The sequence below is a fragment of the Lepisma saccharinum genome, chromosome 15 (assembly GCF_977018435.1).
Source record: "Lepisma saccharinum chromosome 15, izLepSacc3.1, whole genome shotgun sequence".
Classification (NCBI taxonomy): domain Eukaryota; kingdom Metazoa; phylum Arthropoda; class Insecta; order Zygentoma; family Lepismatidae; genus Lepisma; species Lepisma saccharinum.
The window spans coordinates 61,515,152-61,543,079 of NC_139243.1; the positions used below are offsets into that span (position 1 = coordinate 61,515,152).

At 37.5% G+C, this 27,928-nt stretch overlaps 1 protein-coding gene across 1 annotated transcript in view; it reads left to right on the plus strand.

Annotated features, from left to right (window-relative positions):
• Window positions 1–27,928, plus strand: part of LOC145999282 (angiotensin-converting enzyme-like) — a 280,447-nt gene that overhangs the window by 214,107 nt on the left and 38,412 nt on the right. The window contains exons 14-15 of the mRNA XM_083136220.1: window positions 4,315–4,476; window positions 6,887–6,995. Coding sequence (XP_082992346.1) covers window positions 4,315–4,476; window positions 6,887–6,995 — 271 coding nt within the window. The remainder of the gene's footprint in view (window positions 1–4,314; window positions 4,477–6,886; window positions 6,996–27,928) is intronic.

Sequence of the window (27,928 nt, forward strand, 5' to 3'; positions counted from 1 at the left end):
CATCGTCTAATGCTCTATGCAGTAGGAGGGTCCACACCATACCTAGTACGAAAGTCACGCTGAACAGTTATCACTGACTCGCACTGCGCAAAACGTAGTACACAAAACGCTTTCTGTTGTCCAGATGCCATTATCACCAGAACTGAAGTGGGCGTTCACCGTGTAAAACTTGAGATATTCTTCTTTCCAACAGTACGTTGTTCACTCACATATCTGAAAAGACAGAAAAGATATTATTGTTTAAAATCGGATGATTCTTTTTGGTACACCCTGTACTTTGCTACGCATCGGCTAACACACTCATGTACAAAAATAATCTTACTTGTTTAACATAAAATGTCAGAGGTGATTTTATAAATGCCATTGAAACGAATATGTATTCATTCGAATGTATTGGAAATGGAAACACACATAAATGTGAGACATTTTATTCCAGGATGAAACCTTTAACACATTTAATAAGATAAAAATGTTATACAAAAATTATACAATTGTTCTACAGTTACAGTTTTAAAAATTAAAATAAAACATTGTAATATATGCAGTTTTATATAATTACAAAGTGTAAGACTAACAAGGGAGGTTATCTAAGTGTCTCCCTCCGATTTCCATGAAACTTGGCAGGTGTATAGAGTGGCCCAAAGGAAGAAATACGTGTTTGTTTGTTTCGGGTCAAGAAACACATCGTAGTCAGGAAAAGCTTTATTGTGCTACGTCCCGTGTAGCGGTGCACTTCACAAGGGCACTTACCTTATAAGCTCAGCAGAGCATGCTGGATAATCCCAGGGTTCGGGCTAAGTTACTGCGTTCCTTCCCCTTGGATCCACAGGTGAAGTCCAATGACAACCCACGAGGTTGTCCTCCTGATGCAGGTATCCACAAGTACGAAATACACTTTCGAAATAAAGAAAAACCGCAATATGTTCAACTTTACGTTTATTATAGACACGCACGTATATCATGTAAGACTAAAATTACAATTAAAATACTTTCGAACGGTACATCACGAGATGCGTAAGCCTATCTTTTCCGTAACGCGAAGCACCTCTCTCCGCGCAACTACTAACCGTTTTTCTGGAAGGCGAAAACACCTCCTCAGTTACACAGTGTTACCAGACACAATAACCTTTTAATACTAGGAAGTTGATAAAAGCAAACAGTAATATATTAGAAATGTACAGTAATCTGGCACAGTGAATTTAGGTATGTGGTGGAAACAATGCAATGGAAAGCGCGTGATCTTCTCACACCACAAGAGTTTAAATAAATCAACAATGGCTTTCAAAATATAAGAGAAACGAACGGCGTTTGCCAGAAACATGAAACAACAAATAAATATAAAGAATTTAACTCAGAAATTATTAACTTAGGCTTCACTAACTTGATTAAAATGAAGCATTTAGAACATTTAAAGGCAAATCAAACGATTAATGTTAAAACTATGTAAATTGCTTAAATTTGCCGCTAGTCATACTTGTAGATATCAGTGTATAATTTTGATTATAAAGGCGGCCATATTGGAAAATTGGCTGAAGGCATTAATATATTTATGAATATATATATATGAATTATTAACTGTATAATACGTTCAACTATAATAAGCATGAAGTTATAATATAAGATATAATAATAATATAATAATAATAATATAAAACCACGAAGTAATGGCAAACTCGGGGTCATTAGAATTGACACGTTACATGTTACAGTTCGTATGCTACTACATCACACAACACCCCATACCATAACACACAATCCGCATGTTTTAGGGGGTAAAACCCGTCTGAAATGTCAAGATGAGGACAAATTGACGTGGGGATCTGACCCCTGTGTCCCCCTCCGATTTCAATGAAATTTGGCAGGTGTAAAGAGGGGTCTTATGCCCCCTGTTTCTTCCTATGACATATTTACGTTGTTTCGGGGTCAGATCCCCACTTCAATTTCTCCTCATCTTGACATTTGAGGGGGGGGATTGCTCCCTAAAACCGTTTTTTACCTTAAACATATAAACACGTACTTTGCTACGCCCTTGGGGTACGTACTTAAATGTTATTTATACCACGGCTACAGATATATCTTAATCTCAGGGGATAGGTTCTTTATTCGAGAATTCCAAATAAGAAAGCGTTTTATAGCCAAGAGGATATATTTAAATGCGGATCTATATTCTGAAAACTATACACAATACAGAGAAAATATATAGCGAAGCTTGTATATACATTGAAATATATAATAAATATATGCATAATCGAAAGGAAATCTTCTTCTTCTTTTCTTCTCACAATTTTGGGGAAAAGGCTTCTTCTTCTTTTATCAATCTCCTCTATGGTAATAGGAAGGCTTCTTCTTCTTTCATCAATTTCTTCTATGATAAAATATGGAAAGGCTCGTTCTTCTTTCATCAATTTCTTCTATGACAAAATATATGAATGGCTTCTTCTTTCTTCAATTTCCACTTCTTTTCTTTGGTAAAAGGATAATCTTCTTTTTCTTTCTTCTACCTTTTATGACAATCTCTTTCTTCTATTTACAAAAGATAGTCATCCCCTTTTATTCATCGCTGTTTCTTATTTCCTCTATTCATATCAATTCTTATTTCTTCTTTCAGCAGCAATTCTTATTATCTTCTATATTCCGACGAGATATTCTTATATTCTCGATAAATTTTTCTATTTATTCTTTCCACAGCAAATTCTTATTTCTTCTATTCTTCTTTGCCACTGGAAAAAGTCTTAATTCTCTCATTTATCGCAAATATTTCTCTTTACCATATCTCTTCTCAATAATATAGACAAATCATTATGCTGCATTCCTTGTAGAGAATTGAACCAAAGCTATAGAGGATTTTTAGGAGCGTCTAATCTGACAATAGCGCCTCCTCCTAAAACAACAACCAAGGGAAATAACCAGGATCGCTAATAACAAGCGCTGCCAATGGCCCAGTGCGACTAAAAAGGAGCGCAACCGTAAAGTGCTTCGGGGCGTCTAATTTGACAACAGCGCCACCGGGGACAAACAACCAAAACACTGACGATGTTCTCCTCGTCAGAAAAATAAAGAGATACATTTCTGAATTTATTTGCTCACTTAATAACTTTCCTAATTGTTTCATATATGAGCATGTTCTTAATTATCTTAATTTGCTATATACAAAATTTTATTCACTCCTTCTATAATTTTTATACTCTTCCTTTATATATTTTTCATTTACTGTAATATATATAATCACTCTTCTCCGCTCCTATAGTTTGTACAATGAGCTCTGCTTTTCTTCATATGGCGTGCTGCCATCTATCGTCGCTTTCGGGAAACATTTCTTCCTTGCATTTCTCATTGTGTCTTCGGAACTGGCACGTGACAACTTATTCCTTTGGGCCCCTCCATACACCTGCCAAATCTCATGGAAATCGGAGTGGCACACAGGGGTCAGATCCCCGCATCAATTTGTCTTCATCTTGACATTTGAGGCGGGTTTTGTCCCCTAAAACCGTTTTTTTTTTCCTGAAACACAGAAACACGTATTTCTTCCTTTGGGCCCCTCTATACACCTGCTAAATTTAATGGAAATCGGAGGGGGACACAGGGGTCAATTCCCACTTCAATTTGTCCTCATCTTGACATTTGAGGCGGGTTGCCTCCTAAACAGTTCTTTAGCCGAAACAAAAAAAAACACGTATTTCTTCCTTTGGGCTCCTATATACACCTGCCAAGTTTCATGGAAATCGGAGGGGGAGACATAGAACACCCTTGTAAGTGTATTAATTACAAATAGGGCACACACACACTATATATATATATATATATATATATATATATATATATATATATACATATATATATTTATTTTAGCAGGTAACAATATGTTATAAACACATTCTTACTTTCCAAAGAAGCGCTCATGTGGGATGGCAAGACGGATCCGGATCCGAAAAATTTTAGGATCCGGATCTGGCCATCCTTAATCCGAACCAACATATGGGTGCGTATGTTGAACACATAATATAACTGCAAACTTCAATTTAGATGATATGGGGGTAGGGCCCCACACATTTTCGATCTCGGCCATTTTGGAGATGATGTGATCAGCACCACGCTCAGGCCGCCTTTACCCTCCAGGTTTGTCCCCAGGTGCCCATTGATTTAAGGCTGGGTGAGACCCACAGCCGCCTTATGCGGGACACAGATCTTAGATCACCCACTCCGCGAATCGAACCCGGGTCTCCCTCGTAGTAGTCAGACGCCCCACCGCGGCTCTGAAGTTTCATTATACTCTACCATAATTAAGTTCTCACTACGCGATTATTTGCATTCCAGAAAGAAGAAATGCTGGAGATGGCAGAGTTTGAGAAGAACCAATGGGTGGAACATTTCAACGGCTCTGATTGGGAGAACTTCAAGAACGACAGCGTCAGGAGACAGATATTCTTCCTCTCTGTGCTGGGAGATGGCGCTTTGGATTCACAGTCGCTTCAAGAGGTCAAGTATCAAAACACAATTCTTTGTTTGCAATTATTACCACTAAACTTAATTTCTTTTTTGAAATCCAATAAAAAAGAAAGTCCACTGGTAAATTGCAAAAGGGATAATTTTTCAAAAATTAATTTGCAAAAGCTAACTGTCGCGAAAAGAAATGTTTACAATTGAAATAAATTCCACAGTCGAAAGTACAAGATACTTAATAGGTGTCTGTTCTAAAAACTTCTTCAATTAATATACTTAAGTTTGACGGGGAGATTTGCCACCAGACTAGCCTAGGGACCAGACAAAGATTAGACACGGAAGGGGCAGACGTGACAAAGACCATCGACCCTTAAAATTCCTTAATATTGTGATAATAGCAAAATAAAGCAACATGTCAAGTCCTTTTACTTGTAGAAGGCAGGAGTTGTTATCGTTTTCATAACCTCTTACATCATAGACGAAAACGAAGTTTAATGAATAATTTATAATCAGATGTGTGTATATTTTAAAGTTTAAAAGTATTATTAATACAGGTAATACAATTACTGGAGGTGAAGTACCATGATGATAAAACTGTTAATAATAATAATAATAATAATAATAATAATAATAATAATGTCGGCAGGGCCCAAAACAAAGGATAGCTTAGGGGCCCAAATTTTATAAATCCCTTCCCTCTCCTTGAAGTTTGAACAGCAGTTACAGTGTAGATTGTATATTAAATCCTGTATGAATAGTTCTGTTCTGTTTTGAACTACGCTTTGTCCTTGGTATCTATGGAGCGAGCGAACGAAACAAGTTATCGATGCTAGTAGTGACTCGAGAGTGCTCGATCACCAAAATCATTTAGTAACCGCTCTCCTACCACTTTTGTCGCAAATTTCACGTACAAACACTTACGAAAGTAATCTATTTCAAAACTGAGCACTTGGTTCGTAGGCACCTGGTAGACATCATGAAACCATCGATGAAAATCCAATGACGTAGGTCGCGTTTTGACATCACTGAAAACAAATTTCAAGGTGTTTTCTCTTTGTGTATTCATCGTGTACTATTTCATCGTATCTTCACTGGCTCACGGTAATTGTAGCCAAAACCTCGCTTGCACTCCAAAAGAAAAAAAAAGAACTAACACAACACTAGCAAACCGTATACGGCCCTAGCTAACTCGGACAGTTCGATCACTAAGCCTACTCACGCGAAGAGCGGAGCTCGCTACGACCACTCCGCCACGGGAGCCGGCAAGAGAGACCGAGGCGAGAAAGAGAACATTTACAACAAGTTTTAAAAACATATCTTTAAAATAACCATAACACTCTGAGCTCCGTTCTCGCGCGGATTAATACATAAAACCTGCTGCAAACTTAACCTGACGCGGAGGACCCTGTTAGAGGGTGGAAACGTTACCTTTTTAGTGTATATATATTTTCTATACAATAAATTCTGCCTTGGTCAGTATTTTAATGTTTTATTTCCTAGAATATTTTTGCTAGCATAAATGCTTCCAAAAATCTTATAGAAGACAGTTCTGTATACGGAAGCATTTCAAGTGATATTCCCGTTAGCTCTTGCGATTGCGATGTAACTACAATACATACGGCACGAAAGACACATCTATGGTTAGTGTACAGCGATTGCAATTGAAACAACTGAAATATTCTTCCATACGTGTGGTGTATACGCCATCATAGTTTTAAGAAAAATCTAAATAATTTACTATTATCCCAACAACTTCATTAACCTACACCAATCTTAATAATTACACCTGTACTTACACATCATGTAACGCATACCTATCACCTCCCACAATGCACTACTGATGACTTATTACTTATCCTTACTCCACAGAATACATACTAACCAATTCAATGTATTATTTTATCATTGTATAATCTTTATATGTTTAAAAAAGAATGATCCAATTTCAAATAATTATATTTAATAATGAAAATGTGTTACAGGATTATTATAATAAACACTATTTTGTGCCGGCCCCGGTGGCGAGTGGTTAGGACTTCGTGTTACGTTGCCGGGGGTCCCGGGTTCAAATCCGGGCCTGGGCATGTATGTTTGCGAGTGTCCATTCATAAACTTCATCATATCATCACTCATCCCCATCTTCGCCAATTAGCCAAAGGTGGCACAGAAATCGAAGTAAAATAAAAAGCAAAAAGAAACCAATTGAATAATTTTGGAGAGATAGTTCAAAAATGTATTTAAAATAAAATGAAATTCCTTACTTTTTAAGCACGTATATTATTTTCATTTCTTTAATGGTAGTTTCTATAGTTTTTAATTTTTCAGGACACGCACATCCCTGGCATTCCCTGTAGGAACGTCTATGCTTACCAATCATAATTGTTAATTTTTCCTGTGTCATAACGTGAAAGTGTTATTTGAGATTTCGTACCAACTCTATTTTCAGTGGGAGGACATCCAGGCCAAAATGACTGGCATTTACAGCACTGCGAAGGTCTGCCCTTATGACAACCAGAACTGCACTTTGGAGGAGGATGGATGGGCCCTTGATCCAGGTAAGGCTACCATTAATTGCTAAGTAGATTGTCCTCGTGTAGTTTGTCCCTATACCTGTTCGAACCAACAGTCAAAATTTTCGAGAGCCGTTGATTTCTCAGCATGCATAAGAAATACAAAGATAAAAATTCTTGGGTCGGGGAAGGTCGCGACCTGTTGTATCTCGATCAGATACAAATTGATATTTTGTGAATTTGAATTTAAAATTTTAGTTGCGTCAGCACTTAGGCTAATTTGCACCCGTCCGTCACGTTATACGGAGTCATGCCTCTTACCCTGTGATGTGCGTCTACACGTAAACAACAACGATAGTCTACATTCTACACGTAGACTATGTTATACACGTAGATAACGTAATCTATGTAAACAACATGGCGAAAGGTGATAACTTAGCAAAGAGCGCCGTGGAATTAAGAGAAAATTATACTGCGTATCAGTTGCTGATGTGTGTGGAGAACTTTTCATACTCTTTCTTCCAAATTCGAACAATTTCTCACCTAGGAAGAAATCTAATATAGGAAATATTCTAGTGTTTTATGGGGAAAAGACCACTCTTGCCTCACGACTGCCATCTGTTGTTGTTTTTTGCATACTATTTATCTTCTTCCATAGTTGATAATAGAAGAGAAGAGAAATTTGTTGTAAATAGCATTATTTTTATTTCGTTAGGAACCAATATAGTTGAGAATGTCAGTTTCCTTTCATGAAACCCTTGAAAATTAATTTTAATGCACTTTAGATTGTCTACGTAGTCTATGTAAACTACAACCCAATGTAATCTACGCGTAGATTACGTGTAGACAACGCATGTAGACATAAACTTATAGTATACGGCACATCACTGCGTCTAACCACAACTAAAATAACATAACTGTAATTTCGTACAACTAAAATATTAAAACATTCTGAATTCGATTAAAAGCTGAGGCTGTAAAGGGGCACTCAGCACACATAAGGACAAAAACAGGACAACACACACAAAAATTATACTGGCCATAGGGCCAGTCGCTAGAGCCTCGTTCGTCTGCAAAAAGCAGTCCAGGGTGTAATACGTGGAAGTGAGGCTGACAATTGGATGTACAGTGGGGTCCATGAGTATTACCGTGCAAATTGTCCATGACTATTTTCATTAATTTTTCTCTTAAATCCTATGTGTTTTTAAGCAATGTATTTTTATGTATGCTGGTGCAGAAGTTGTCAACAGTTTGTTTTGAGTTTTCTTTTAATTCTCTTATTGGGTCAAATAAAGTGCACGAACATGGTGATGGACAATTTGCACGGTAATACTCATGGATCCCACTGTACTACGTGGAAGTACCAAGTGCAAATCGTAATAGCTTACATAAGGGAGTATGTCGTCACAAGGACGATATCGGAAATTTGATATCGCGATATATCGTCAAGAAAATATCGTCACAGACGATACGATTACGATATTTTTCCGCATCGTGATTTCGGCGATATGTCGTGGCGAATATCGTTAAAATATCATGACAATATATGGTCAACACGATATATATCGACAAATATCGTGACGATATATCGCCGAAACACGATATACATCGCCAAAATATCGTGACGATATATCGTCTAGTTGATATCACCTGGACGATATTTTTTGGAATATCGCGATATATCGTCTAGACTATATATCGCCCAACGCTAGTCATCACCCACCGACTCATCAACGCACAGCCCAAACACACGGACACAGAAACCTGGACCTTTAGCGGTGTCTTCCTCCTGTAACGTAAGCTCTCATTAGCAGGCTTGCCAACTTTAAAGAATAAAATTCCGGGAGATTTCTTTACATCCTCCAAACCCTTTGGATTAAAATGTTCTGGAATGTTTATGTCCTGAACATCCGCTGTTACCTGTTTCTGGTCTTGTTACTGTGAATACAACATTGAAACAACTTCATCAAAACAACCTAGCAACTACAATTTGTATGTAAACGCACGGCTATGAAAGTTGGCAGCTGCGCAGAAATGCGCTGTTGCCACATGTGGGAAAAGCAAAGCGAGAGCGGGACAACAATCGCTAGTTCCCGCGCACTGTGTGGCAACGTCAACCGGCCTGCGTTGCCTAGTTGGAGCGTCAGACCGACCTCTCTCCGGGGCATTTTTGTGTCATCCCTGACCTTTCGAGCAAATACTGTCAGTTTGTATCACGGATTACAAAGAAGTAGTGGTATTGACTGTATTATAAACTCACGAAAGTATGAACCCCCCTCCAGCAGATTTGCTTACACTTAAAACAAGCTCAACATGCCCATACGAGCTTATTGCTCAAGTGTGGAACCCCCTCTAATCCAAGATTTTTGTAAAAAAGCCCTCATGGACTCCATCAGAAAGTATGACCCCCCTCAGATTGATGTGCCTATACTTACAAAAGGCACTTCTGTGAGATTGTTGTCCATAATCCTGTTAAAAATATGCCCCTCTTGATATTTTTTTTGCCCACACTTAAAACTAGGCCACGACACACATACACACCCACACCCACCCACACCAACCCACACATATACATACACACCCACACCCACACACACACACTCACATACACACACACCCACACCCACCCGCATTGACCTTGACCTTGACCCTGACCTTGACCCTGACCCTGACCTTGACCTTGACCCTGACCTTGACCTTGACCTTGACCTTGACCCTGACCTTGACCTTGACCTTGACCTTGACCACACCCACCCACATACACACCCACATACACACCCATACCCACCCTCATACACACCCACACCCACCCTCATACACACCCACACCCACCTACATACACACCCACACACACCCACACCCACCCACACTTATTTACTTCTGGTCTACTTGTGGCCTATTTCTGTATTGCATCATGCTGTGCAACATCCAATAAATTATTAGATACGTGTTGTTTTCTGATTGGTTGCTTATGACGTAATGTGATTATGTGTCATATTCTGATTGGCCTATTGTTTCAGATGTGTTGTTTTCTGATTGGTTGCTTATGACGTAATGTGATGATGTGTTATATTCTGATTGGCTTATTGTTTCAATGCGGTCCGTGCTTAGGGTATATAAAGAGATTTTGCATTGCATATCAGCCAGTATTGTATGAGCTGTTGAAGAGTAAGGTTGTATTGTTCCAGTGCTGCTTATATTTTTTAATTGCAGATTTGTATAAATTGAATTACAAATCATACTGCTGAACCCAACTGATCCAGTATAGAGTTTTGATTTGAACCCCAAAAAATTTTATATAAATACCAAAGCCAAAAATATTAACACACATACACACACACACACACACACACACACACACACACACACACACAGTACAGTACTGAACCCAACTGATCCAGCATAGAATTTTGAATTGAAGCCCAGGAAATTGTATATAATAAACAATAAGAAAAATGCCGAATCAAAAATATTGTAATCAATGCAATAAGAATATATCCAGCCCCAATTGGGCCAAGCACCAAAAGATTTGTGACCCAGACAAATACAGAACCCCCACAAAAATATGCCCCAAATGCCATAGAAAATACAGCATGCAATACTTCACATATACACATAAAGATACTTGTTCCGCACAGTCATCAATATTGCCCCTACAACCATCCACATCTGGTCTGAAAAGGAAGCATGAAGTACCTCTTAATGCCAGAGTAGCAAAACAGCCATGCTTTGCACCTATCCATAGCAGTTTTAATGCCCAACTTAGGGATTATCGGTTTGTATCAGAGCCAAGATGTGGTATTGAGAATTTTTTGAACAATATAAATCCTGATGTGCAGGCAATTCTAAATGCACAAAATGGCTCTTATAAGCTCTCCCTCAAATTGTATACTCAATATAAGAAACCAAATGGCACAAAATTTACACAGCCCCACATGACAGAAACTGTACCTGTATATTCAAATGCAAATTCAGACGCAATAATAAGCAGTTTAATAGAACAATTAAACATTAAACACTCTGAATTTGCTGCAAAAGAGTCTGGATGGAGCCTATGCGGCTCTCCACACAGGTTATATGTTAATATTTCTGAATTCAGCCCATTACAAGGATCTACATATCTGCCATTACCTGCCAATATTAAAAACAGAAGAGCCGTGGTTAATATTGAAAATAATGATGAGAAATGCTTTTTGTGGTGTATTTTAGCTGCTTTGTATCCAGTTTCAAGAAATTCTCAGAGAATAAGTTATTACAAACAACATGAACATGATTTTGACGATGCAATGGAGGGTTTGGAATATCCAATGTCTCTTCAGAATATTGATAAATTTGAAAAAAAGGCCCGAGATATCAATGGTGAACAATTATCTATTAATGTATATATTTGTTCTACTGGCCGTGGCAATTGCTTGATAGAACCTCTCAGAATCAGTACAATTGATGATGATTTTGCTGTTCCGATTGATTTGCTCTTAATTGAAGGGGATGGCAAATATCATTACACTCTGATACATAATCTTCTAGCTTTAGTGAGAACACAACTAGACAAATCCAATACAATATTCAAGTTGTGTAGAAGATGTTTAAGTGTATTTTATGGTCAAAAAATGGTGAATGGGGTTCGTAAAGAGAGTGCAGAAATTGCTAAGAACAGATTAATTGAGCATCTGAAATATTGTGGCAACCATAAACCTGTTCATATGGTGATGCCAATGCCAAGTGAAAATTGCAAATTCAAAAAGTTTGAAGCCTTGTTGGAACACCCAGCATATATTGTCTATGATTTTGAATCTATTCTCAAATCTCTTGCATCCTGCAATCCAGATCCTGAAGAATCTTCAGTTACACCATACCAGCTACATGAACCTTCCAGCTTTTATTATGTGGTTGTACAGGATGGTGTTGTTAGTAAAGAATATTCATACATGGGGCCAGATGCCATCAAAATATTTGCACGTAAAATAGAAAATGAGTGCCGTGACATAGCATCTAACATCTTATTAAAATCAAAACCCATGTTGCCCTTAACAGAGAAACAGATTGAAGATTTCAACAATGCAGAAAAATGCCCGGTATGTGATTCTGAATTTTCAGATACAAATATCAAAGTGAAACACCATTCTCATACAGATGGTCGATATAAACAGGCCCTGTGTAATAGCTGTAATATTAAGATCCAGAGACCAAGATTTATCCCCATATTTTGCCATGGAGCATCCAATTATGATTTCCATCATTTGATCAGGTACGAGGGGTTTGAGAAGCAGAATTTAAATATTTTAGCTGAAAATGATGAAAAATATATATCTATTAGCAAAACAATTAAAGTTAATGATGTTCCTATTCACATGAGATTTCTTGATTCTTACAGATTTTTATCTGCTAGCCTGGCTACACTGACCTCTCAATTACCTGATGATGAATTCAAAATCACACGTGCATTGTTTCCAAATCTGGATCTGAAATTAATTAGGCGGAAGGGGGTATATCCATATGACTATGTTACAGATTTTTCTAAATTTGATGAATGTTCCCTGCCTCCACAACATGAGTTTTACAGCAAAATCAGAGGTTCTGGAATCACAGATGAAGATTATCACCATGCCCAATTGATGTGGAACAATTTAAAATGCCGGACATTTGGTGATTATCACATGGCATATTTGAAACTTGATGTGACCCTCTTAGCTGATATACTTCAAGCATTCAGAAAATCTTCTATGCAAAATTATGGACTGGACCCAGTGTATTTTTACAGTGCCCCGGGCCTAGCATGGTCTGCAATGTTTTTAAACACCAAAATGCAATTGGATTTGATCCAAGATCAAGACATGTATCTGTTTATGGAGCAAGGTATAAGAGGGGGGATGGTGCAATGCTCTCAGAGATATGCCAGAGCAAATAACAAATATATTTCTGGTTATGATCCAGCACGGCCATCAAATTATATATTGTATGTGGATGCAAACAGCCTCTATGGTCACGCAATGATGCAAAAACTGCCATATGCAGGGCTTGAATGGGTCGAAGATTTTAATATTGAGGATCTTCAGAACTATGATGACAGAGAACATGGCCTCTTCTTAGAGGTTGACCTGATATTTCCAGATTATTTACATAACAAATTTTCTGAGTTGCCCCCAATTCCCGAGGTTCAGTGCTCACCTGGCTCTAAACAGAAGAAGCTCATGATGACTCTGGAGCCAAAACAGGGTTGTGTTACATATTACAAGAACCTCCAGTTCCTGATGAAACATGGTGTCCAAGTGACCAAACTTGGAAAAGTTTTGAGGTTCAGGCACTCAGAATGGTTGAAACCATACATTAATACAAACACGGAGCTTCGAACATCTGCAAAGAGCGAATTTGATAAATCTTTGTTTAAATTGATGGTTAATTCTGTATATGGCAAAACTATTGAAAATGTCAGAAAACATACCGATGTTAAAATAATTACTGACCCCAGCCTGAGCAAAAAATTGGTTGCAAAGCCTAATTTCAATTATAGAAGAATTTATGATGAGCATATGGCACTTTTCAACATGAAAAAAACAAAAATTAAGTTTGATAAACCTATTTATGTAGGGGCTGCAATATTGGAATTGTCCAAATTACATATGTTAACATTGTATTATGATGTGCTGAAACCTTTTTATGGTGATAATGTAAAATTGATGTACATGGACACGGATAGTTTTATTCTTGATATTCAAACAGAAGATGTTTATCAAGATATGTCACAGCCTGAATTGCTTGAATATTTTGATACCAGTGAACATAAAAGGATTCAACCCCACAACAAAAAAGTTCCTGGCAAGTTAAAAGATGAGACACTTGGTGATGTTATTGTGGAATTTGCTGGGTTAAGTGCCAAGATGTATAGTTTTAAAACATGTAATGCTGTTGTCAAAAAAGCCAAGGGCATTGGCAGAGTAGCTGTGGAAAAAGAGCTCCAATTTGAAGATTATAAAAATTGCCTCAAATCCCAGAGCTTAATCAAAACATCAGAATCCAGAATTCAGAGTGTGGATCACCTATTGACTTCAAATGTTGTAAGAAAAGTGGCTCTGGACCCACATGATGATAAGAGATGCATTTTATCATGTGGCATACATACTTTACCACGGGGTCATTGTGATTTAAAAAATGGCAATCAATGCCCAATTACAGAGCATGATTTGAAATAAATAAACATGCCTATGAACTTATTTGGGTTCAAAAAACAAGGTATTATGGACCTGCCAACACCACAACCCTCTCCTGATATGCTGTCTAAACTGAGTGGCTTGTTAATTATTCATCTGAACAGCATACTTACAGATTTTGACGATGAAACAGGCAAAATATTGTACATATTTAACAATAATTTAAATCATTACCAATTACCTGTAGGTGGGCAATTACAATTTATTACAACCCCTGAGGGTGATGTTAAAATTTCAGTAGGGAGAAATATTTACAGAATTAAGCACTCAAACATGGTTTCTGGCACTGTTTATACTGTTTCTGCTGGTGACTGCTTATATATTGAGGTCCCTGGATCCTATGATAAACTTATACCTTTTTTTATAGAATTAAGAATCAGGTACTCTATAATAAATAACTACTAAACAAAATGCCTAATGATATTTTTGGCCATACAAGACATGAAGATCACAGTGATGAGATTCTGATGCTTGATGTCAGAGTCAAGAAATTAAGAAGTGATTTACAAGCTTTACAAACCACACTCAATGCCAGTCTTCAATTAGAAATTACAAATTTGCAATCACAATGCATGGACCCTCTTCTTAAAATTGATTCTGAACTCAAATTGCTGCTTCAGAAATATACTGACCTAGCTACATTAGATAATTTTCAAAGTTTAGAAGAAGCTGTAGCAGCTCTTCAAGCCAAATTTAAGACCCAGGCTAACAACTCTGAGCAATTGAAACAACAATTAGAAGAACAGATAAATAATGTCCAGACACAGCTCCAAACAATTGTCAAAAGCATAAAATCACAAGAAGATTTTGATCTAGTAATTTCCACTCTAAAAGAACAGATTCAGTCACTCCAAATACCTAATCTGGACCCTCTGAACAATGCCATAGCCGAGGTTAAAGAAAAAATTGAGACACTTGAAAATTTTATGAACAATTTGCCATCTTCTGATGCTTTGAATGCAATAACTCGGAGTGTCGCAAACATCAAGCTGCAACTTGAAACATATGAAGATTTTGGAAAAATTCAAAGTTCCATAACCCATCTTGAAGGTACAATAGCAGCAGTGCAAAGTGATTTGGCAAATGTACTTGAATCCAGATTGCCTGGGATTGTAGATACCCTTGTCAGTGTCCAGCAACAAATCACAAAGCTTGAAAACCTCAACACTGAATCTGAACTGTCTCATTTTCATCACTTGATAGATGATATCCAAACAAAACTTGAAATTTTACAACAATCCACACCCTCTCAGGCAGATATAGCCCTGCTCCAAAATGCTATGCAAAATGTGGCTGATGCTTCTGAATTAAACAATGTGAAATTGGCACTTGAATTTTTGCAAAATACAGTATCAAATTTGCCTACATCACAGGAACTTAAAAATATTAAGAGAGCAGTGAATAGGATATTGAAATCAGAAGATATCAAGAATATCCAAGCAGAGATCAAACATCTCACTCAGACAGTGGCCACTCTTCCAACCAATCAACATATTAATGAACTGCATGCCCTGTTTGAGGATATCAGAAGACAGGTCCATGATCTTACTGCTCAAAATTCAAAATTGGCAGTTGTTGAAAATTTGCAACAAATTGTTGCTAATATCAAGCAACAGCTAGGGACCATGGAATCCAATCAAGCAAATGCTCTGTCTGTTTTTGCCACCCAGCTTCAAGATATTGTGCAACAATACAAGAGACTTGCTGTGGACATAAAAATCAAGCCGGGCCATGATGATGTTGTTAGGACCATCAATGAGCACCTTGAATCTGTAACAAGCAGATTGCTCACAGCAGAAAAAGAAATAACAGGCATAATTGAAAATCCTAAACATTCAGTAATTCTTGAATTGTACAGCATCCCCAACAAAGAATATGATTCTCCATTTACACCAGGTGGCAAAATATATATGCTGTCCCCTGCACAATTTTATTACCAGTTTTTTGTTGGGGGCACATTGAGACCAATCAAGATCAAATATTGGCTACAGCCACAGGCACACCACTACCCTACATTATCAATAACAAATGCTGATAACAAAGTGAAAATCAGCAGTGTAGAATTGGAGGATTTTACAGACCCCAATACATTAGAAACAGCCTATACTGAAGATGATGGCACTCTGGAATTTAAAATACAGATAGGGGACAAATTATATTTGGAAAATCCTGCAGTATCAGCTGCTGAACACCCCATAGTTGCAATATTCTTGTTTACATATTATGTCTAGAAAAATTATTGTTGATGAATTACACAGACAGGCCAGACATAATTTTAAGAGACTCCCAGTAGTTACAAAGGGCATAGATGATTTATGGCAGAGCGACTTGATTGAAATGGCAAGTGGGGGGTTGAAAAACTTAGACAAAATCAACAAGGGCTACAAGTATCTACTCACTGTAATAGACACATTTTCAAAATTTGCCTGGGCTGTGCCACTCAAATCCAAGACTGGAACATGTGTTACAGAAGCTTTTAGGACAATCATCAATCAGAGTGGAAGATCCCCGCGCTATTTGCAAACAGATAATGGCAAAGAATTTTATAATTCAGTGTTTCAACAATTTATTAAAAGCCGGGCAATAAAACATTATTCGAGTTACAGTGATCTCAAGGCCTCTATTGTAGAGAGATTCAACAGAACCTTAAAAAATCTTATGTATAAACAATTTACACTTCAAGGCAATTATAAATGGATTAATATTCTTCCAGAACTTCTACATAAATATAACAATTCTGTCCATTCCACAATCAACATGAAACCCTCTGAAGTAATGAGCTCATCTGATGAGCAAAAATTGATCAGCACTGTTTATTATCCTAAATATCGGCCAACAACAAGAAAGGCCAAATACAAGGTGGGGGATCAAGTAAGAATAAGCAAATATAAGCACTTATTCAAGAGAGGCTTTACAAGAAACTGGAGCACAGAATTATTTACAGTGGTTCAAGTTAAACCCGGAACTCTTAACACATATATAATAAAGGATCACCGAGGAGAAATTCTCAAAGGCAGGTTCTATGAACAAGAGCTCAGCAAAACTAAACAGCCTGACACATATCTCATAGAAAAAATTATCCGCAGAAAAGGCAACAAGTTATTTGTCAAATGGCTGGGTCATCCGGAAAACAGCTGGATCGATGCAAACAAAGTGATAATATGAACACCTGGGATGTTATAAAGAGACTGCCAGAACCTGAACAACAGAATAAGAGAAATGGCAAATTACTACCTGATAATATTAGGTGTCTTATTGTTGGGCCATCTGCTTGTGGTAAAACTACACTAATGGTTGATAATTTTTTATTGGCACCCAACTGGTTAGACTGGAAAAACAGGCACTTGTATATCTTCTCTAAGAGCTTGGAACAATTAAAATATCAGCAGCTGATGAAACTTTATGATGGATTGGATATTGCCACTTTTGAACCAGATGTTAAGCCACTTGATGAATGTCTCGATAATTCTGTTGTTGTGTTTGATGACATTATATTGGATAATCAAAACAAGGTTAGGAATTTCTTTACACAGGGCCGGCACAAAAACATTGATTGCTTCTACCTGGCACAGACTTTTTCAAAAATACCGAAGCAGCTGATCCGAGACAATAGCAATTTTATATGTGTGTTTCATCAGGATCATACCAACCTCAAACACATACATGATGAATATGTAGGTGGGGACCTGAGCTACAATGATTTTTCCAAGTTTTGCAGCAGGTGCTGGAACCAGGACAGTTATGGGTTTGTCACAATTGATATGACAAGAACACCCAATAGTGGCAAATACAGAAATAAAATCAACAATTTTCTAGACGTTGAGACGTATATAAATAAACATGAAAAGGCCAATCATTGATGATCTTAAGTTAAGAGATTATCTTGTAAAAAGATTTAAGGGATGGAAATCAGAGAACCGTGGAATTTATGAAAAACACAAACAAACAGAACAGCCTGTAATTGATGCTATTAATAATTTAGGTAAAAATATCAAAACTGTTACAGAGCAGAATCAAAATTTGCTCACAGAGCTTGTACCTGTAGCTGCAAGAAACATATTAGATTATCCATTCACCCCACTTTCCAGTATTCATAGTCCTATTGCTCCTAGAAGAATTGAGGCTAGTCAGGATCCTATTGAATTGGGTCTTCTTGCTCAAAAATATTTAACCACACCTAAAGACAATAAAGATGAGGTGTTTGGCTTATATGCCGACACAGAGCTTGATGGCAGCATTATTCATAGAATTGGCAATTTCAGAGTAACATTTATGGGAGATGATATAATTGTATATTCAGAATCTCGACTTGGAGAAAAAGGTGCTTTTGTTAAGTATCTTGGAACACCTGGATTGTGGGAACTGATGACTAGGAAGAGACCTGGCAGCTATACAGATCAAGATTATGAGGATTACAAGGAAATATTAATAAAATCAGATGCTCTATACCAGAACAATGATCCCACACAAAAAAGAGTCAAGTCGAGCAGTGGAGCAAAATACAACAATTTAATCAAGCCCATATGGTCACAAATCAAGACTGGCAGTGGAATCAAACAATACAACACCCTGCCCAAAGAATTTGTGTGGGTTGATGATGTCAGGAAACTTGTAGATAGGCTATTGGTGATAGCTGGGGAGGAAAATGCTGGGAACCACAATTTTTACAATGAAAAGGTTGGAATTATGGACATGATAAGCACAAAATTGTCTAATTTTATAGTGAATGATCCTAAGGGGATTGGATATCTTATAAAAATTATTAATACCCTACCCCCCAAATTTTGGAATATTTCTGAGGGCCAGGGCCTTGTTAATGATATTATAAACAAGCTGCCATTTGAATTACATATTCCAGGCTATCAGTATTGTGGTCCAGGTACAAAACTGGATCATAGATTAAACAGAGGGGATCCTGGTGTTAATCCTTTAGATGCTGCTTGTAGAGACCATGACATTGCATACAACACACATTCTGATCTTGACAAGAGACATGTTGCAGACAAGAAATTAGAAGAGGCTGCATTTGGCAGATTTGTAAGCAAAGATGCATCTTTGAGTGAAAAAATAGCAGCATTGGGAACCACCATAGCTATGAGCACTAAACAAAAATTGGGGTGGGGGTTGTGAATATGTATATAATAAACCTACAATGAAGGCCAAGGGTGTTATGTATCAAATACCTTATGCAGGTCTCAAATCTCTTAAAACTATTGACAGTCTTTTAACCAAAAAGCAGCGCAAGAAAAAAAATTCTTGTATTGCCAAAGGCCATGGTATGAAATTGTTGCTCAGCACCCCCCAATTAAAAAAATTACAGCAATCAAGAAAAAAATCACATGTTGGGGGATTTATATTTACTATCCCTGCCATCTTAGCTGCTCTCGGGGCTGTTGGGAGCTTGGCGGGGGGGTCAGCTGCCATAGCAAAAACAGTAATAGATGCCAAGAAAAATAGGGCAGAATTAGATGAGCAGAAGCGCCATAACCTGGCAATGGAGAAAAAAGGCAAAGGTGTTAAGAGAGCCATGAATAAGTTTAAAAAAAACAAGAGCCGCTTACAAACCAAGATATTGAAGCTTTAATCAGGCCACTGGGCATCAAACATTTTAGAGGTGTGTACATGTCTGATTCTTTGCCAGAACAACCACTCAACAAAGAGTGTGGCATTGTTAATTTGGATAAGTTCAAAAATCAGGGCACTCACTGGATCTGTTATCTTAAATATTTAAAAAATGAGGCATTTGTGTTTGATTCATTTGGAGGTGTTCCACCTGAAAATTTAATAAAATATCTAAATTCACCTAATCTTTATTACAATAATGCCCGTGTTCAAAACTTCAAAGATGTTAATTGCGGACATTTGTGTTTATCTGTTCTTAGATATCTGTCTCAAATAAATAAACCATCAATTGAAGATTTTCAAAAAGCCTTGTGGTATCTGAAACATCATGGGGGTATTTCATCTCACCAGCCAAAATTCAATATTGAAACTCAAATTGCATGATGACATTGTATATCCCAAAACAATAGCTCTCAGGGCATTTTATGGCATGTACCTAATCCCCAATATTACACACCACAACAACACAATTGCAGTAGGGGATGAAAAAATTGTCATTACTCCAGGGCAATATAATCTATCCACTCTAAATGCTCAATTACCCAGAGGTATTGTGTTAAGTCAAAATTCTGTCACTCACAGAGTAGAAATTGTATCTGCCACAGAAACAGTGGATCTGGCTACTATAGGAGAGCTGTTAGGATTTGAGAACAACACAAAACTTGAACCAGGCATCAAACACACTGCTATGAATATACCTAAATTCTTAGCCATAGAGACTCTGAATATTCACTGTAATGTAGCTGAGGGTATGATCACCAAATCAAATGGCATAGGCACTCACAAACAAACAGGCATTATTGCAACATTCAAACCTAATTCTGAATTCATGGAGCCCATCATCTACAATCCATCCCCAACATTATATTTTCCTGTGTGTCATAATAGAATAGATTATATTGAATTGATGGTCACTAATGAAAAAGAAGAATTAGTTGATTTTGCTGGAGCCACAACAACTGCAATCATAGAGATTAATATTTAAATAAAAATACATACAAGAAGAAAATGGAAAATATTGAGAGTTATGAGCTACAATCATTCCCCCCAAACAGGAGGACATTTGCAAATTTAAATCAACCCAACACAGAAATTGAGGTTGATCTTGATGTAGGGGATGGATTTATACACCCCCACAGAGCAGATCTATACATCAAATTTGATGTTGTAAAGCTCGATGGTACAGATTATCCGGCAAATTCAAATATAAGACTTGTAGACAATTTTGTGCCCCATCTATTCTCTGAAATTGAGATCAGAAAGCATGGTGTTGTTATAAACAGAGTGGATTATCCCGGCATTACCTCCACAGCTTTGGCCACACTAAAATTATCCAAAACCGAGGCTTCATACTACAAAATAGGAGGATTCGAGGCTGGTGATAAGATATTATCTAAAAACCACACTGTACTGTTCCCGATGCGCCTATTGCCAGGATTCTTCTCAGATTACAAAGAAATTATGTGGAAGGGTGGGTTAAGAATTACATTTAGAAGAGCTGCAAATGATAACAATGCCTTGATGAGGTACAGTGCAATAAACCCCACAGGAGAAGCTCTGCCTGATACCCTACCTGATGAGGGCAAATGCATTATTCAGACTATGGAGTTAAGAATCCCTGTTGTTGAATATGAAGCCAGTTATGGTCTTAGATACAAAGCAGATATAATAAAAAATCCACAGGTTCCTCTGCAATTTTATACATATCAATGCGTACAGAAGCCCGCATCTGGTACCTATTATGAGTTTGATGCTACAAATTCATTCTCCAGCATACAATATGACATGCCGGATTTTGTAGTGGTACTGTTTCAAACTGGAAGACACAACAATCAGGAAAAAAATTCAAGTAAATTTGATAGCTGCAACATCAAAAACATATATCTTAAAAATGGCAGAAATGAGGTATTTCCTAGAGAGAATTACAATTTAGACATGTCCAAGGATGATTTCCTTAAATTATATGAGGCATTTACATCCTTCAAGAGGGTCACTACAGGCAATACTGACATGTATTACACACCAGATGAATTCAAAGCACAGAGACCCATGTTTGTAATCAATGCATCAAAAAGAAAACAAGTTGTGGTGAATGACAGAACAAACATTAAAATTATCTGTGAATTTCATGAGGCTTTACCTGATGACACCATATGTAGTGTTATTCTCATAGGAGAAAAATCATATGTTTATGATGTAAGAAATGAGAGAGTCACGGAGCAATTCTAGAGGGTCTCTGCATATTGCTTTGTTTTAATATACAATTTAAACCTGGTATCCAATTGAACTTAAACCGGAAGTAAATATGTGTGTGGGTGGGTGTAGGTGTGTATGTGGGTGGGTGTGGTCAAGGTCAGGGTCAAGGTCAAGGTCAAGGTCAGGGTCAAGGTCAAGGTCAGGGTCAAGGTCAGGGTCAAGGTCAAGGTCAATGCGGGTGGGTGTGGGTGTGTGTGTATGTGAGTGTGTGTGTGTGGGTGTGGGTGTGTATGTATATGTGTGGGTTGGTGTGGGTGGGTGTGGGTGTGTATGTGTGTCGTGGCCTAGTTTTAAGTGTGGGCAAAAAAAATATCAAGAGGGGCATATTTTTAACAGAATTATGGACAACAATCTCACAGAAGTGCCTTTTGTAAGTATAGGCACATCAATCTGAGGGGGGTCATACTTTCTGATGGAGTCCATGAGGGCTTTTTTACAAAAATCTTGGATTAGAGGGGGTTCCACACTTGAGCAATAAGCTCGTATGGGCATGTTGAGCTTGTTTTAAGTGTAAGCAAATCTGCTGGAGGGGGGTTCATACTTTCGTGAGTTTATAATACAGTCAATACCACTACTCAAAGACCAACTCTAGAACGAGATCTTTCATTCTCTTAAAGCTCCGAACACACAGGGTTGTGCTCCGAAGTGGCAACAGCGCGAACTTCTCCCAGCCGCCTAATTTCTTGAAGTAAGCAACATTTTCTGCAGCTCACTTATAAATGTAGTGTAGAGAAATCTTATTACGCTATTAAACAGTATGATTATCTTCAAACAATAAAGTATATTCAAGACGACGAAAGTTCCCAGCAACTGCGACGGGTTTATTTCCTAATTGAACTATCTCACTTTGTTCTCCAGTAAATTACTTGTTATTAAGAGACACGCATTTCATTCATTAGCCTAATTGTGTGACACCTATGTGGTCGCAGAATAAATTCGTCACACATTGGAAATACATTAGGTGTAGTGGTTTTGAACCACTGTACGAAATCATATTTACATGTAAATTAATCTGAACCACAAAGGGAAATAAATGGGGAGGGGAACAGACGACTTTTGTGCCACGGAAGCTGGAATTCTTCTAATAGAGTGATTTTCGGACACACACTATATACGCCCCTGTTTGGTTTCCATCAATACAATAAAACAGTGAGATGGAATGTTCTTCTTTCTCCGACTGACCTTTCATCGAGGCTTTTGCCCCCTTAACCCTTTCGTGCCGGTAGACGAAATATTCGTCACACATGGAAATCCCCCAAGGACGGGGCTCATTTCAAGCAAAATGTAACATGTTGGAAAATGTTTTGTTAAAAACGTAGTATTAACACGAAACATGCAAATTAGGGCTCGTTTTATTCAGAATTTCTAAGCCTTTTTTTCTGTAAGGTCAACATGTCGATGTGTACCTATTTTCGGAAGCAACGGACAGAGGAATTTCCAAATTTTGTTTTTTTGGGAGCCCCCGATATAGCCTTCCCACGATTAAATAATATAAGATTTTGACTCAAAATTGTGTTCTATATAAATATATTCACTTCTTTTTTCTCTGAACTCAATTTTTTTTTCAAAATTTGGCTAGCTCCCATCCGCTAGCGCCCATCAATCTGGAAAAACCGCAGCTAGTCGTTGATTGCCCCAACCAAAAATAATAGAAACTTGCACCACCATTCATAAAGAACTGTTAAATCTCATATAAAGGCGAATACGGCAGCACAACAATCAGTCTGGCGACGCGAGAATGACTTCAGAGTCTACTCGGCGATGACGGCAGATGTGAGGTGAAAGCTTGGAGATTAAACCCAAAAAGATCCTGTGTTTTTTTTTTTTTTTTTTTTTGTTTTTTTTAATTCGGTTTCCTGTTTATTAAACTTTTAGGTAAATTTCTTATATCCGGAAAACGGATTTCTTCAAATTTACATGATAAATTAGTTACCGAATGCAGTTTCTTTATAGTTGTGGAAGTTCGGGGAAGTGTTTTCTCGCATCGTTCATTCAATTTTGCCGGTAAATCATCTATTTTTCGATATAAATGTGTGACTGATGCATGAAAGCTCTTGCATCCATTTACTTCCAGCCGGATGTTGCCTGTGTGTGATGACGTAATCACGGCCAATGCCGGTCAGTGTTTCCAAACACGTGTTTTTGTAACTGAAGAAGGTACGTTTCCGCAAATGGTTTGTGGGGCTATGTGTCAATGGTTCGTGGGGCTATGCGAGAATGGTGTGTGGGGCTACGCATTTATTTCTAAACCAATTTTTAACTATTCTAACCTAAACGTGATTTAACCTAACCTAACCTTACCGGAAATGGTTCGGGGGGCTATGCGTCAATGGTTTGTGGGGCTACGTAGGTATTTTTGGGTGCAGTAGGGTGGAAACACTGCATGCCGAGTACGGTAGTGAAACTGTGACCGTCATTTTGCGTGTTACCGAAGACGAAAAGAAACGAAGAAAACTTACTCGATATGTCGCAAATAGAGCTTATTTCTGTGAAATAAGCGAAATGCCAACTTCAATAATGTTTCTCAATGCAGAATACGTAAGTACGAATATCGAAATTAAATGAACTAGCAAATTTCAGCCGTTTTCCGGATATAAGAAATTTACCAACTTTTATTACCAAAACATTTGTTTGACGAAATATTCGTCGTTAGTCCTTGAGTTACTTCTGACATCTATAGGCCCTGTCCCGAAAGGGTAGAGGGTCTGCGCACGATGCTACAAGAAGGCGCTCGCCGTGCCTATACCCGTGCCTATGCTTTCAAACATGAAAATACTTCTATTGTAAACAAAAACCTCAAGAGATGGCATCGTATATATTGTACATCTCGATATGGTTACGTTTTGCGGAGATCTACACAATTGTTACAACGGACAAAAATAATTTATAAGTGTAATAAACACGAGCGAAGCCGCTAGCAGGTAGCTAATAAGATAATAATTTGGTAAATTATTAGTTATCTGGATTGGACTCTTGAGGAATATTATGTAGATACCAAGCAAAAATATTATTTAATAATATTTGAATCGATACAAATACAGTATATCACTTTATGACAATGTGTCCGAAGTTTATTGTCATTATTAAAACAATGTTATTTGAACTTCCTTAAATTCTTAGATAAGTTTGCACGTAAAGAAAATGTTATTCGTTTAGAATCAGCATTAGTACATTCATTGTATACTCCTGTTAACACAACGTGGCACACTATAGGGTTCAACAGTTGAAGAACGTGCCACTTCATCTGAACAGGAGTGTACTTATAGCTTTACATTTGGTTGTTTAAGCCAACTTACATTTTGAATATAGGCCTATACTTTATTCATTTCATGAATTTCTACACATTAACTTCAAACGTATTCTTAAATAATATGATTGCATATAAATTCATTACGCGCACACAATTTTACATTTGCTTGTTTCAAAAGAGCAAGTATAACGCATGCAATGTGAATGTCTAGTGCTTACAATAATGAAGTCGTTAATTTTTCGATAATGCTTTGTGTAAAATCTTTCGTTTATCTACATGACTTGAACATACCAAAATAATGCGATATAGCCGGGAGCTTTGAGGCTCCTAAGGTCCACACTGAAACCTATCTTCAGGGTAGGTGTAGAACAAATTCAACTGAAGTCGTGAAGTTTTAATCAAATGTTTATTTACCGCTTGAGTACTTACAGCCAGTGGTTAGGTAACTCGTAACTGGAACTTGGAGATCAATTGTTAGTAGATAATTTAAAACTTACTAGAAAGGTCAAGCTAGGATGGCCCAAGCCTAGGTTTTACAGAAGAGCGGCATACGCCTCTTCACTTCTTCCTAGATTAGACCGTTCCTATTTGGCCAGTCTAGGTTTTACAGAAGAGCGGCTTACACCTATTCACTTCTTCCTAGACTGACACCAGAACAGACCCCCTCACAGACCAGACTGCTTCGTATTTATACCCAAAGTTCCAGTCTCGAACACCTGCCTTTAGGTAATTTCTTATTACAATATTCCAAATTTTAACAGAAGGATATTAGAAAAATACATAGTTTGGCTCTGAATAATTTACAAAGAATGTTTACATATTCATTTGAGTTAACAATTATTTCTTTAACGTTGATAAAATCTTACATTCTGGAAATATACAAATTTAAATGTTCCGCCATTATTTAATTACAATTAGGTTAGTTCATCAAACATTGATAATCTTTGATTGGCGAATCTACCGTGCGTCCATTTCGATCTGCAGCCGAGAGATCGGGAGAAGCGTGGCGGGCGGCACTGACGGAGATGCCGACATTTGCGGCCTGAAATGCCCGCTTATTTTTATGGACATATGCAGACATTTATATAAATATTGCAAAACGAGCACTAACCTGTGTTATAAGAGTATGGTTTTAATTTTAGTAGCTTAGTGCCTGTATGTGCCGATGATTTTGACACGCCCACCTCTTGTGAAACACGGCGTAGAGGTTTGTTTGGAGAACGTTCTAACGCTGCACCAATATCATCGAGTTTTGCTTCGGTTAGAATCCGTCGTTTTTCCTTAGGTGTTTTAAAATTTAACGATACAGTTTCTCGTAATTTAAGGACAAGATGTCTAACCGTATCTCTGTGTGGAGTTGAAACGCATGGGAATTTCTGTACAAATTACCTACACACGTCTCGACACGAGTTTGTTTTCACGTAGGTACGTGTCATACATAAAAAAATCTTTGTTCTAACGTGAATCTTGCGGCTGGCATTCCAATCGTCTCACTGACACGTCACACATACACACTACAATAACACAAACAAGTAACTGAAAGTAACCAAGAATAACACTCTTGCGCACAGTACGAAATTAACACGCTCTTGGTTTACATTGCTCGCCACTATATTTACAACTCTGTCTTCATCTAGTCGCGAAGGAACAAAAAACTCGAGCTCGGAGATTTCGGATTGCAAGGAAGCTCACGAACACTATTGACTTTTAACGGTTTCTTCTACAGCGTAATCTTGATACAGTGTTGCACATTCAAAACCTCCAAACGATCCCCATCGGCACAAAACTCTTTCAAGGATATAAACTTAAGCAGGACGTTACTGGTCAAAACTATGATTAAAATGTTTTATTATCTGTGGCTCTTAACATCGTTTCTAAAGCGTATTTTTTGTGTATATAAGAGCAGAACTTGGATGAATTACAGAAGAACTTTTGCGTGTTATAACACAGGTTAGTGATCGTTTTGCAATATTTATATAAATGTCTGCATATGTCTATAAAAATAAGCGGGCATTACAGGCCGCAAATGTCGGCATCTCCGTCAGCGCCGAACGCCACGCTTCTCCCGATCTCTCGGCTGCAGATCGAAATGAACGCACGGTATATTTACATCATAATAAATGCCCGTTGTCTTAAGCGAGCTAACTTCATTAGATTGCTGCAGAAAGGTTAATACATTAGTTAAACAACGCCTTGATTGGCGCGTTCATATTTGCGTCACAACCTGAGCCATACAACATGTAGTATCATAGACATTAACAAGAACTCGAGGTAACACTATATCAATTTTACTTTTAACATGTAATTGCAAAGTTACAAAATAAGTAAGGTCGTAACAACTTCTTGGTCTGTTTATTAAACGAATTGCATTCGTTGATCTTTTACAAATGAAAAGTAGGTTTCTCCTATTGTGTTCAGCATAAAGTGGATGGCTTTTTCCAGTATTTTCTAATGAAATACTACACCATATTTATCACTCTGAGGGCAATGAGACAAACTTATTGTATCATGAGACCTACTGATTCCTTACGAGGTTGGAGGGGTGGAGTTTATTTATATATTTATTTACGACTTTGTTTACATGATGAAGTTAAGGTATTATTGCCTTCTCTTCCACCTAATCATTATTTCCAGTAGTCATT